This window comes from Phocoena phocoena, chromosome 11 (assembly GCF_963924675.1).
Source record: "Phocoena phocoena chromosome 11, mPhoPho1.1, whole genome shotgun sequence".
Lineage (NCBI taxonomy): Eukaryota > Metazoa > Chordata > Mammalia > Artiodactyla > Phocoenidae > Phocoena > Phocoena phocoena.
In genome coordinates this window covers 6474332-6486429 of record NC_089229.1, presented here as the reverse complement: position 1 = coordinate 6486429, position 12098 = coordinate 6474332, and the positions used below count along the sequence as shown (strand labels likewise).

Sequence of the window (12098 nt, the reverse complement as noted above, 5' to 3'; positions counted from 1 at the left end):
AAGACCCCACCAGCCTCCCGCTAGCTTGAAGGGAGCAGGTCCCGGGGCCCGCAGCACGCCTTCCAGTAACAGCTCTTGGGCCGACAGTTCCCCGCCCTCCCTGCTGCCTGCCCCAGATCCCGCGCTGCAGCAGCTCCGGTCTCCCCAGGAAGGGTGGCCGAGCCCTTTCCTTCAGAACGCCGGGCGCAGGGAGGGAGCGAGGCAGGCAGGCCCCTCACAAGTAAAGCTTCATGACCTTGTGTGTCGTGGGGCAGTAGCGGGCGTGGAGCTGGGCCAGCAGTGCCCTGGACGTGGCCTTGAAGCGCGTGCCCTGGCTCTTCTTGTTCCACACGTGGACAGCGTAGGTGGCATTGAGCAGCCGGGACAGCTCCTCGGGGCTGACATCTTCGAAGTACTTCTTCCAGTTCTGCCAGGGGATGGGGTAGAACGCCTCGTAGGGCAGGGTGGTGACGCCACGGCAGGTGTGGCTCTCGCCCAGGCTGCGGATGGAGCACCACTTCTTGAAGACCCGCGTGAGCAGCTGCGGGCCCTGGTGGCCCCAGATCCAGCCGTTGTAGTGGGCCACGAAGTCACGCATGCACAGTGCCATGAACTCGTGGTGGCGCTCGAAGGCCAGGAAGGCGCCGTTGAGGACATAGCGGGACTGGGTGCCCAGCGCGTTGGTCAGGTTCCCCAGGTTCTTGAGGACGATGAAGTCCGTGTCCAGGTAGATGCCTCCAAACTTCCACATGAGCGCAATCCTGGAGGCATCAGAGAGCACAGACAGCACGTAGGGCTCCCACCGCCGCTGCAGGGCCGTGTACCAGGCTGCCAGGGGCGTGTCCCGAAACAGCTCCTCCAGGTCCAGCGGGAGCATCTGGACGTTGGGGAAGCAGCCCAGAAGCGAGAGGCCCAGGTGCCGGGGCAGGGAGGCGTTCCCGCCGGGCAGCCCCTTCATCAGGACCACCACCCGGGACTCAGGCTGGGCCCTGGCTGCTGACTCCACGGAGCACATGAATAGGAAGTTGGGGTCCGTCCGGTCAGAAGTCTCCAGGAAGAAGATGTTGCCGGGAGGTGGGGTGCCGGAGGGCGGTGTGTGCGGGACCAAGCGCGGGCAGGGTATGTCAGCAGGCAGGTTAGAGAACTGTCCTTGGTCCCCGGGCTCTCCCACAATGTGCCAGTAGACCATGACGGAGACCAAAAACATGAACTTGAAGCCGATGATGAACAGGGTACAGACCCACTGCCTCTGGGCACCCCGGAGCAGCCGCAGCAGGCAGTCGGGGGGCCTGGACGTCATCTCCCCAGATGATATCAGGAGCCTCCAGCAGGAACTGGCTGGTCTGTAAGAGACGAGCACCGCATTCGGGCAGGCCACTGGCATCCCTGACCCAAGAAAGACACTTCCTACAAACACCAGCCACAGCCAACGCCGGCTTCCAGAGCCCACGGGCCTGCCAGGTGGTCAGAGCCCCATCTCCGTCCTCATCTGTAAAATGGGGGCAGCGGGCCATGGACTGAGGTCTGAGCAGGGTCCCTTTCACTCTGTGACATACCTGTGAGCTCCCCAAGGGCTGGGCCAGCACCACCTACAACGTGCGGCCAACGTGGGCCCAGGGCAGGGTCTGGCCTCTCGGCCTGGCAAGGCCTGTCCCCTTTGAACTACCAGGCTGGTAGCCTATGATCTGAGGCCCAGTGCATGCACCTCTCGGTCCCATTCAGTTCCACCAGCCGGGCGTGGAGCTGGTCCAAGAGGAAGAAATGCCAGCAGCCACAGGGGCTTTGAGCAGGAGGCCTGGGGCTCTGGGGGGCCTGGGTGCTAGCAGCCAAGCTCGCTCAGGCGCAGGCCGGGTGGACCCTAGGCACGTGGGCATGCTGGCCGGGTCCCGAAGCCCTTGGGCAAGACATGACGGGGTGTCCTGGGCCCCTGGCTTCCCCAGCCCCTGACTAGAGGGAAAGGGACAGGGAGGTTGTGCTCTATATAGTCTGTGGCTTGACTAGTGCCGCTGCCCTTGGACTCTCATTCTCTCGTGATGCCCAGGCTGCTGCTGGCCAGGAGCAGGAACATTCTTGGGGGCCTTGCAAGAGGCTGGGAGGAACAAGAGAGGCTTGCGGTGGGACTGTGTGAATGCCTGGGACATGAGGGGCCCCAGGTCTGCCTGAACCAGCAGCAAGACGGTAATACTGGAACGAGGGTTATATTCATTCATTCAGTGAATACTGACTATCCACCATGCACGTGTCAGGCAACCTTCTCAGCATTTCACACGTATTAACTCATTAGACACTCGCAGCCACCCTGTGGTGAGGAAACTGAGGCACGGAAGTCTGGTAACTCATGCAGACTCCTCTGGCCAGCAAGTGGCAGGGCGGGGTTTGAACCCAGGCCGCCTGGCTCCAAAGTCTGTGTTCTCTCCACTGCGCCATCCTGCCCGGCAGACAGAGCTTGCCACCGTGTGAATGCTCCTGGCACTTGGGGACTCGGTACACACTGACCTGGACAGTGCTCGCATTAAGAGAGTCCTGGCCGCCATTTACTGTAACCCCAGGGGACAGCTGCACAGTTTCCCCTTCAGAGGCCAGAAAGCTTGGGTGCAAAGCGGTGGGGGACTGGGTGCAGCCTGGGGGCCAAGGGGGGCCCGAGTCAACCCCTCCCAGGACAGAGGCGTCTTGCGGCCCGAGGGTGGTGCCGGGAGCCCGCGACTTGCTCCCCAAGGCTGCGGCAGGGAACCGTGACCACGTCATGGGCTGGAAACTGACCAGCCTGGCCGGCCCATGGTGGCGAGGTGGGGATCCAGGCAGCCTGGAAGGCCTCCTGGAGACATGCCCTGGCTCAGCAGCCAACCTCCTCTGCCAACAAGAACTTGGTCCTTCCACACGCTCTCCATGCCCGCAAATCCATCTGCAAAAGATGGCGAGAGACAGAGTGAGGCCGGGCAGGCTGGGCCTGCGGCTCCGCTGTTCATTGATTCCTCCACTCTCTGGGCCCCTCGGCCCCTTAGGGAACATGCTTGTGAGAAGAGGAGAGTTAGGTGCAGCCCTGCCCTGGAGGAGCGCTCAGCCTAAGGGGAGACCATTTAGAGAGAGACAAGGACAATAAACTAGATGATGGCTGAATGGAGCAAAGGGACCAGCAGAGCCGGAGAAGGTGGCTTGACGAGAAGGGAATTAGCCAGATGGGCCTCCATGAGCGCCGTGGGGGCCTGCACACCTCTCGCCCCGGGACCCGGCTCAGTGCCTGGGACACAGCAGCCACACAGGAAACGGACTCACTGTCTGATTCACTCACTCAGCAGCCAGAGGGCCGCTTTAAAAACACGAGTCCGGGGCTTCCCTGGTGGCGCAGTGGTTGAGAGTCTGCCTGCCAGCGCAGGGGACACAGGTTCATGCCCCGGTCCGGGAAGATCCCACATGCCGCGGAGCGGCTGGGCCCGTGAGCCGTGGCCGCTGAGCCTGCGCGTCCGGAGCCTGTGCTCTGCAATGGGAGAGGCCACAGCAGTGAGAGGCCCGCGTACCACAAAAAAAAAACAAAAAACAAAAAAAAAATTAAAAAACCCACAAGTCCGGCCAGGTAGCTCCTCGGCTCAGACCCTGAGTGACGTGGGAGGCCCAGACCACGAGGTGCTGCGTGTCCCCATAACCTGACCTCACACCCACTTCTCTCCCCATCACCGCCTGGCCTCCTTGCTCTTTCAAACCCATCCCCCCACGCTGCTGTCCCAGGGCCTCCGCACCTGCCGTTCCCTCTGCTTGGAACACTCTTCCTGCAGGTGTTCCCATGCCTCATTCCTTCACCTCCCTTTGGTCTTCACTCAAGAATCATCTTCCCACGGGCCCTCCCCAGCCTCTCCAAGACTCCAGCTCCCCCACCACTTCATAGCCTCCCCCTTTAGTTTATTCTCCCTAGTACTTATGCTAACATACTGTACGTTTTTGTACTTGTTTGTTTGGGTTATTTATTTGGAACATAACCTTATGAGGACAGGTAGTTTTTTGTGTTTGGTGTGTTTTGTTTAGCCTCCAGAAAAGTGCCTTGGTCTTGGTATGTAGTAAATAAATACTGAGTGAGTGAGTGTCTCAGCGTGTGGACCAAGTGAGTGAATGAAGGAGTGAGCAGATCTACGAGTGATCAGGGAATTAATGAATGAAAAAATGAATGAGTTAGCGAATCAGCGAGTCATGAAATGAGCCAGTGAGCACGTGAGTGAGGAAACTGCAGGTCACAGGGAGGGTGAGCTGCCTGGGATCCCGCAGCCAGGGTCGTGAGTGGCAGAGCCATGATGTAAACCAAGAACCTTGTGTTCCCCTGGCCCTGGTTTTCCCCTGCAGGGAGAGAGGCTATTTCGGTCCTGAGTATTTTTAATCCACTATGAACCACACCGATGGGTGCACAGCGCAGGAGTGACCTGGCTCTGCCACGGTGTGGGGGCAGTAGCAGGCTGTCAGGGAGGCGGGAGCCCTGGCCGACCGTGGTTGAGGGGCACAGACGCCAGCAGCACCGTATTTGGTGCTGGAGCCCAAGACCCGGGAATAGAAACTGTGTATGGGGCTAAGTTGGCCGCAGCCCAATACCCGTGTGACCTCAGGCCCAAAGCATTCTCCTGGTCCCCTAAATGGGCCTCCCAGCTGCAGCCCAAGTCCTGGCCTTTGTCAGTTGAGCCTGGCATGTTCCTGCCACGTCCTGTCTCCCTGCCTACCACTTCTAGCCCTGCACTGGGGAGACATTCCCAGTTAGCACAGAACTGTGGTCACATCTCTGCTCTAACTCCTTCTGTGACTCCCTGTCATCAAGATCCCCCGTGATCCATCTCAGGCTGGAAGTAAGGGCATGGCTGGTGGAGACAGAGGGCTAAAGGTCTGGCCAGAGCCCTGTTGACCCAGCCCTCGGCACCAGCTCTGTGGACCCCACTTTGAGAGCACAGGGGCCAGGCTCAGGCGCCTAGAAAAGGCTCCCGTACTAAGCGCTCATCACCCCTTCATGGCCTGCACCCACCTCTGCCCCACAGCAGAGGTGCTCCACCCCTGACCCTAGGTGGGCTCCTGTGTCCCGCCCAGAGCAGGAGAAAAGGGTTGTAAGTCAAGTGTAACTGGGGTTCCCAGGGGAGATGGGGAGGCTGTCTGCTGGTTTTGCTTGCCTACCATCCAGTCCCATTTTTGTTTTTGTTTTTCCTTTTCTTTTCTTTTTTTTTTGACGTGGACCATTTTTAAAGTCTTTACTGAGTTTGTTACAACACTGCTGCTGTTTTATGTTTCGGTTTTTTGGCCACGGGGCATGTGGGATCTTAGCTCCCAGACCAGAGATCGAACCCGCACCCCCTGCCTTGGAAGGCAAAGTCTTAACCACTGGACCGCCAGGGAAGTCCTCATTCCCACTTCTGATAACAGCACCCCAATTTCCTTTGGGGAACCACCCCTGCCCCACAGAGTCCACTTCCAACTCTGGGGTGGCCCCGTGATTCAGGTCTGGCTACTGCCTGTGTCGTGTTCTCCCAGCCACAGTGACTGGCCCCACCCTCTACCTTTGGAGATTAGAAGGTGCCATGGATGCTGGTGACCTGCTCACCGGGAGAGGACATGCACAGGACCAAGTGAACACAAGACAGAAGCCCTCTGGCAGTAACTGGGTTTAGGAGCCACGAGCTATCCCAAACTAGAGACAACCTGCCCAACCTCTCATGCTAGAGGGGGTGAAATTGAGGCTCAGATATGCTCAAACCCACACAGAATCACAGCCGAAGCGGGACTAGAACTCAGCTCTCACACCAGCACACATGTGACTGGATATCGGGGTTGTGAATTCTCCAGTGTTTCCCTCCCATGGGCCCTGGAGGCTGGGAACCAGCTCTGGATGTGGCCTCAGGGGATGCAGGCAACTGCCTGTCCTCTACTTCTGGGACAGGTCACGTAATGCCAGGGCCCTCAGTTTCCTCACCGGTGGAAGGGGAGCACAGTGTCTGCCCTAGGTACTGCGTGCACTTCTACCTGCACTTGGACCTTGCTGGTTCTGCTGTTGGTTGGGGGGCGGGGGGCGGTTTGGAAACCAAAGCCTGTGGGCAGATACGCATAGGAAGGGCAGAAGAGGCACTGCCAGAGGGTCCTTCTCTTCCTGGAGGCCCACAGGACTGAGGAGACAGCAGCTGATGGGACCCTGTCCTCTGAAATGGAGGGCGGACCCCAATCTGAGAGGAAAGGAGAGCCTCAAAGCAAATGATCACACCTGAAGATTTCTCCAATCAGTCAATCAATCAGCAATTAATCAGTGCCCTAACCCCACCCCGTCTCGACCTCTCTTCCTGCTTTCTGTCCCTGGTCTCTCTCTCGGTCCCTCCCACCTCTTCCTCTCCCTGCTGCCCCTCCAGGTCTGTCTGTCTGTCTCTCCCTCCATCTCTCTCCCTCTCAGCCAACCCTGGGATGCCTTTGTTTGGTCCCTGATCCCACGACACCACATCGGGGGCAGAGTTGCAATGGAAAGACACAGAGAGAGACAGGGGCCAGAGACCAGGTTGACAGGACGGAAAGGACCTGGAGGGGCAGCTGCCTCTCCCCTCGCTCCAAATAAGCTGCTCCCCGAGCGAGGGACACGAAGGCCCCAGCTGGCACCTGTGCCCCATGCCAAGCAGAAGAAACCAGGATTAATTATGTACTGGGAGGTTTGGGGCTGGGGACCCAGGGGGGATGCAGTGGGTGACAGAGGAGACAGGGAGCCTGCTGCATCCTTCTGCTCGATACGGAAGCATCTCATGGGGTCAGGAGGCCCTGGCCCGGCTTTAGCTGGGGTCAGTGTGTTTCTCAGTTCAGCCTGACCACCAGTGAGGGGTGCAGCTATTATTCCAGCTAATCGCAGCCCCCGCTCCCTGTTTAACTTTCAGAAAATTTAGGTGACTTGTCCAAGGGACCATAGCTAGTGGCACTGGGGCTGGAGTCTGCTTCCAGGTCTACCCAACCCTGCTGAATTTGCTGTGTGACCTTAGGCAAATCACCTTCCCTTTCCCTTTCCCTCAGATTCCTTCTGCACAATGAGGAGGGGAGAACAAAGCTAACCAAACGTTCTAATGGTGGGGACACAGGGCATGTGCTGATCAACTTCCTTGATAAGTTAACATTTTGATAAGATACCCGAGGCTATACATTGAGGTATCCAGGGGAAGGTCACCGGCCCAGGAAATGGAGCATAGAATTCAAACCCAGGTCCCTCCTGACAGCTTCTGTTCTGCCACTAATTGGCTATGTGACCTTGGGCCTGTGCCTGCCCCATATCCTTTTCATCCACAAAGCTGAGGGGGGTGGGCTCTTTGGTCTTAGAACTCAGACCCTCCTGGGTGTGAAAAATCAATACTTAGAGTTTCCAAACCCTACTTGAAGGGTCTGCTGTCCTGTCTACCCCCACTCTTTCAGGGCATAAATAAATGATTTCTGCTCAAGAATTAAGAGTGACAGTTACTAGACGTCAGTGACCCTTGTAAAAGTGGCTGTTTTGGGGCTTCCCTGGTGGCGCAGTGGTTGGGAATCCACCTGCCGCTGCAGGGGACACGGGTTCGAGCCCTGGTCCGGGAAGATCCCACATGCCACAGGGCAGCTAAGCCCGTGTGCCACAACTACTGAGCCTGTGCTCTAGAGCCTGCGAGTCACAACTACTGAGCCTGCGTGCCGCAACTACTGAAGCCTGTACACCTAGAGCCTGTGCTCCGCAACGAGAGAAGCCACGGCAATGGGAAGCCCACGCACCGCAGCGAAGAGTAGGCCCCGCTCGTGGCAGCTAGAGAGGGCCCATGTGCAGCAACGAGGACCCAACGCAGCCAAAAATAAAAATAAAATAAAATAAAATAAACTTATTAAAAAAAATAAAGTGGCTGTTTTCAGAGCAGAGGTTATAAAATGTTCCCCCTCCAAAGCCTGTAAGGTATTCCAAAGTCAGAAATCAAGCAGACAATGGCTTGCTCTTTGGGGGATATACAAACAGAAAAATTAGAGAGGCGGAGACCTCTTTTTCCAATAGGAATAAGGCAGATTCTTAGTTCTGAATCTTCCCTCTTCAACTGATGTCAGACAGAGCGACAGGGCAAAGAAAAAATAAAACACAAGCTACAGCATTAGGGAAATCAGGAGCAGGAAAAACCCCTAAACTCCAAGTTACATGTAAGTGTGGCACAAAGCACGTGAGGCCAGCAGATACAGCAGTGAGCGGGGGGGAAAGAACGGGGTGCAGGGGGCACCCAGTACCGCAAGATTGCAGAAATAAAGGAAGAGGGAGACTTCCCTGGTGGTCCAGTGGCTAAGAATCCGAGCTCCCAATGCAGGGGGCCCGGGTTCGATCCCTGGTCAGGGAACTAGATCCCACATGCCGCAGCTATGGATCCCATGTGCTGCAACTAAGACCCGGCTCAGCCAAAAAAGTAGATAAATAAACAAAAGGAAGAAGAATAAGACAGGAGCTGGGGGCTTAATGAACCAGGGGGGTTCAAGATTGGAGGCAGTGGCCTCTTTTCTTTAAATAATGGCAGTTTTATTTTATTTTTTTGTTTTATTATTTTTTTTGGCCATGCCATGCTGCATGTGGCATCTTAGTTCCCAGACCAGGGATCGAACCCATGCCCCCTGCAGTGTTAAGTACAGAGTCTTAACCACTGGACCTCCAAGGAAGTCCCCGGCAGTAGCCTCTTGAATCGGGTTGGGTTCTGAGAGGCAACAGAAGAGTGGATGCAGACAAAGGCCATATTTTAAAGGAACAATCCATTCATGTAAAAACAGAGGAGGGAGTCTTTCAGCAGAGAAATCTAGAGAACAATCCTGGCCTCTCTCCCAATTTCCACCAAAACCTCCTGTTAGTTGCTAGTCCAGGAAAATTCAACTCATTCAAATAGAGAGAAAAAAAAATTGTTAAAGGCATAAACACAACATCCATACAAATAAGCTACGTGAGTGAAGAGGGAAAGGAACACTGATGTTCCCTCGTGTATAAAGAAGATTCACTATACAAATATTGCCACAAAACAAATAAAAATTCGAATTCATAATTGCAGCAGGATTTAAAACAGTCAAAATAAAAACCTTGAGAAAGAGTAATTCCAGCTTGAGGGAAGACCAGAAAGCAGAAATACAAGAACTGGAGAAGAAATGGACAGAAAGAGAGATGGCAAGCTACGAGGATGGGGACTTCCCTGGTGGCGCAGTGGTTGAGAATCCGCCTGCCAATGCAGGGGACACGGGTTCAAGCCCTGGTCCTGGAAGATCCCACATGCCACGGAGCAGCTAAGCCCATGCACCACAATTACTGAGTCCTCGTGCCCCAACTACTGAAGCCCAAGCACCTAGAGCCCGCGCTCCACAACGAGAAGCCACCACAACGAGAAGCCCACGCACCGCAACGAAGAGTAGTCCCCGCTTGCCACAGCTAGAGAAAGCCTGTGCACAGCAACGAAGACCCAACGCAGCCGAAAAAAAATAAATAAGCAAATAGAAATTTAAAAAAGAGATATGAGGATGATAGGTGAGAACTGATAGACATGCTACATAAATAGTTGCATGTGTGCAGCGAATTCAAGTTTTGCTTTTTGGAATGTCCTAGAATTTCTTTTCCTTTTAATATTTTCTACCCACAGTTGGCTGAATCTGTGAATGTGGAACCCACAGATATGGAGGGCTGAGGGTACAGCCAAGCTGTTCTTTAATACAAAGGTTAGAGGGACTTCCCTGGTGGCGCAGTGGTTAAGACTCCACGCTCCCAATGCAGGGGGTCCGGGTTCCATCCCAGGTCAGGGAACTAGATCCCACATGCATGCCTCAACTAAGAGTTCGCATGCCACAACTAAGGAGCCAGCGAGCTGCAACTAAGGAACCCACCTGCTGCAACTAAGACCTGGCGCAACCAACAGCCACTATGGAGAACAGTATGGACGTTCCTTAAAAAACTAAAAATAGAACTACCATATGCCTCAGCAATCCCACTACTGGGCATTTACCCTGAGAAAACCATAATTCAAAAAGAGTCACGTACCACAGTGTTCACTGCAGCTCTATTTACAACAGCCAGGACATGGAAGCAACCTAAGTGTCCATCGACAGATGAGTGGATAAAGAAGATGTGGCACGTATATACAATGGAATATTACTCAGCCATAAAAAGAAACGAAATTGAGTTATTTGTAGTGAGGTGGATGGACCTAGAGTCTGTCATACAGAGTGAAGTCAGTCAGAAAGAGAAAAACAAATACCGTATGCTAACATATATATATATATATATATATATGGAATCTAAAAAAAAAAAAAATGGTACTGATGAACCTAGGGGCAGGACGGGAATAAAGACGCAGACATAGAGAATGGACTTGAGGACACAGGGAGGGGGAAGGGTAAGCTGGGACAAAGTGAGAGAGTGGCATGGACACATATACACTACCAAATGTAAAATAGCTAGCTAGTGGGAAGCAGCCGCATAGCACAGGGAGATCAGCTCGGTGCTCTGTGACCACCTAGAGGGGTGGGATAAAAAGGGCAGAAGGGAGATGCAAGAGGGAGGGAATATGGGGATATATGTGTACGTATAGCTGATTCACTTTGTTATACAGCAGAAACTAACAGAACATTGTAAAGCAATTATACTCCAATAAAGATGTTAAACAAATAGTAAAATAAAGGTTACACACCAATAGTTTCAAAATATAAGGACTTAGGCAATAATGTATTATGAGGAAAACTGAGGAATAAGCACAGCCAACCAAATGGTGATTGGAATAACTTTAGTAACCCCTCCAAAAAAGAGATGGTAGGAATAAGGATGACATAATGGAATGACAACGTTACCTAGTCAGGCTATGTAAAAATGATACAACTAAAGAAGTTGGTAGGGCAGGCAGAAAGAAGGTAGAAAGTAGAACAATCTCAGTCATTGCCTTCTCTTTAACTACCAGGTGTAAAAGCTAAACTAGTAAAAGTTTAAACATATTTAAAGTACACAGGTGATAGTAAGAAGGATAACACTGCCCAATTTTGTAGCATCGAATAAGATACATCATTATGTCACGTAACACTAAGAAATCAAGATGCTGCCAATTGAGCAATGTTACTTTGCTTTCTCATCATGTAGAGTTTTTCTTTTGCAAGAATGTTTTAGTCAGATTTTTTTCACGTTTATTTTTTTCATTTTTGTCTGCACCGCACAGCCTGTGGGATCCTAGTTCCCCGGCCGGGGATCAGACCCTCACTCCCTGCATCCTTGCATTGGAAGGGCAGAGTCTTAACCACTGGACCACCAGGGAAGTCCCTTAGTCATATTTTAAAATCACCTATCACACCTGTGCACACATAAGAAGGAAAATGAGTGAAATAAATTTAGTAGGGTGTTCCTGAAACTTCACCACACGTAAGACCTGAATCTTCTGAATGACTTCAACTTGGTGTCGCTGATGTCTGTGTTTTCCCACATGGTACCATCAAGTCCAGTCTACACAGTGGACTTGAGCATCTGAGGATTTTGGTAGCTGTGAGGGTCCTGGAACCAATTCCCTGCGTGGATACCAAGGGACAACCATATATTAATCTCTGGCCACACTTACCATCAAGTGTGGGTGATACAGCACCTCTTAAAAGAGTGCTTCACTCTTGTCTCCAGGATTTTCTTCTGAGCTGTGGACACCTCTTCAGGTTGTCATGTCACTGCATGTGCAGGAAGTGGTAACTGTCATGAACACCACCTGACTGAGAGCTTCCAGGGGCACTGGGATGGAAACAATATATGCCTCACTCACTCAATACAGTATCGGCTGAAACGCGGTAGTGACAAGAGAAAGGAGAGGATGAAGAAACAAGTTAAATTTAATGTTGTTCATAGAAGACAAATAATAGATACTATCTAAAGAAAGAAGGAACTAAGAGTTTTTTTTGTTTTTTTTTTTTTAATCTTTTGGCTGCATCGGGTCTTAGTTGTGGCATGTGGGATCTTTCGTTCCGGCAGGCAGGCTCTTTGCAACGCGCAGTCTTCTCTCTAGCTGTGGCACATGGGCTCCAGAGCATATGAGCTCCGTAGTTGCGGCACGTGGGCTCTCTAGTTGTGGTGTGCAGTCTCTGTAGCTGCGATGCATGGGCTTAGTTGCCCGGCGGCATGTGGGATCCCTGACCATGGA

At 53.1% G+C, this 12098-nt stretch overlaps 1 protein-coding gene across 1 annotated transcript; it reads right to left on the bottom strand.

The window, feature by feature from the left end:
* Positions 1 to 214: 214 nt before the first annotated feature.
* A4GALT (alpha 1,4-galactosyltransferase (P1PK blood group)) lies at positions 215 to 1279 on the bottom strand. Its single transcript, XM_065887308.1, has one exon. The coding sequence runs from the start codon at positions 1277 to 1279 to the stop codon at positions 215 to 217; it is 1065 nt and encodes a 354-aa protein (XP_065743380.1).
* Between the last annotated feature and the right edge of the window lie 10819 nt (positions 1280 to 12098).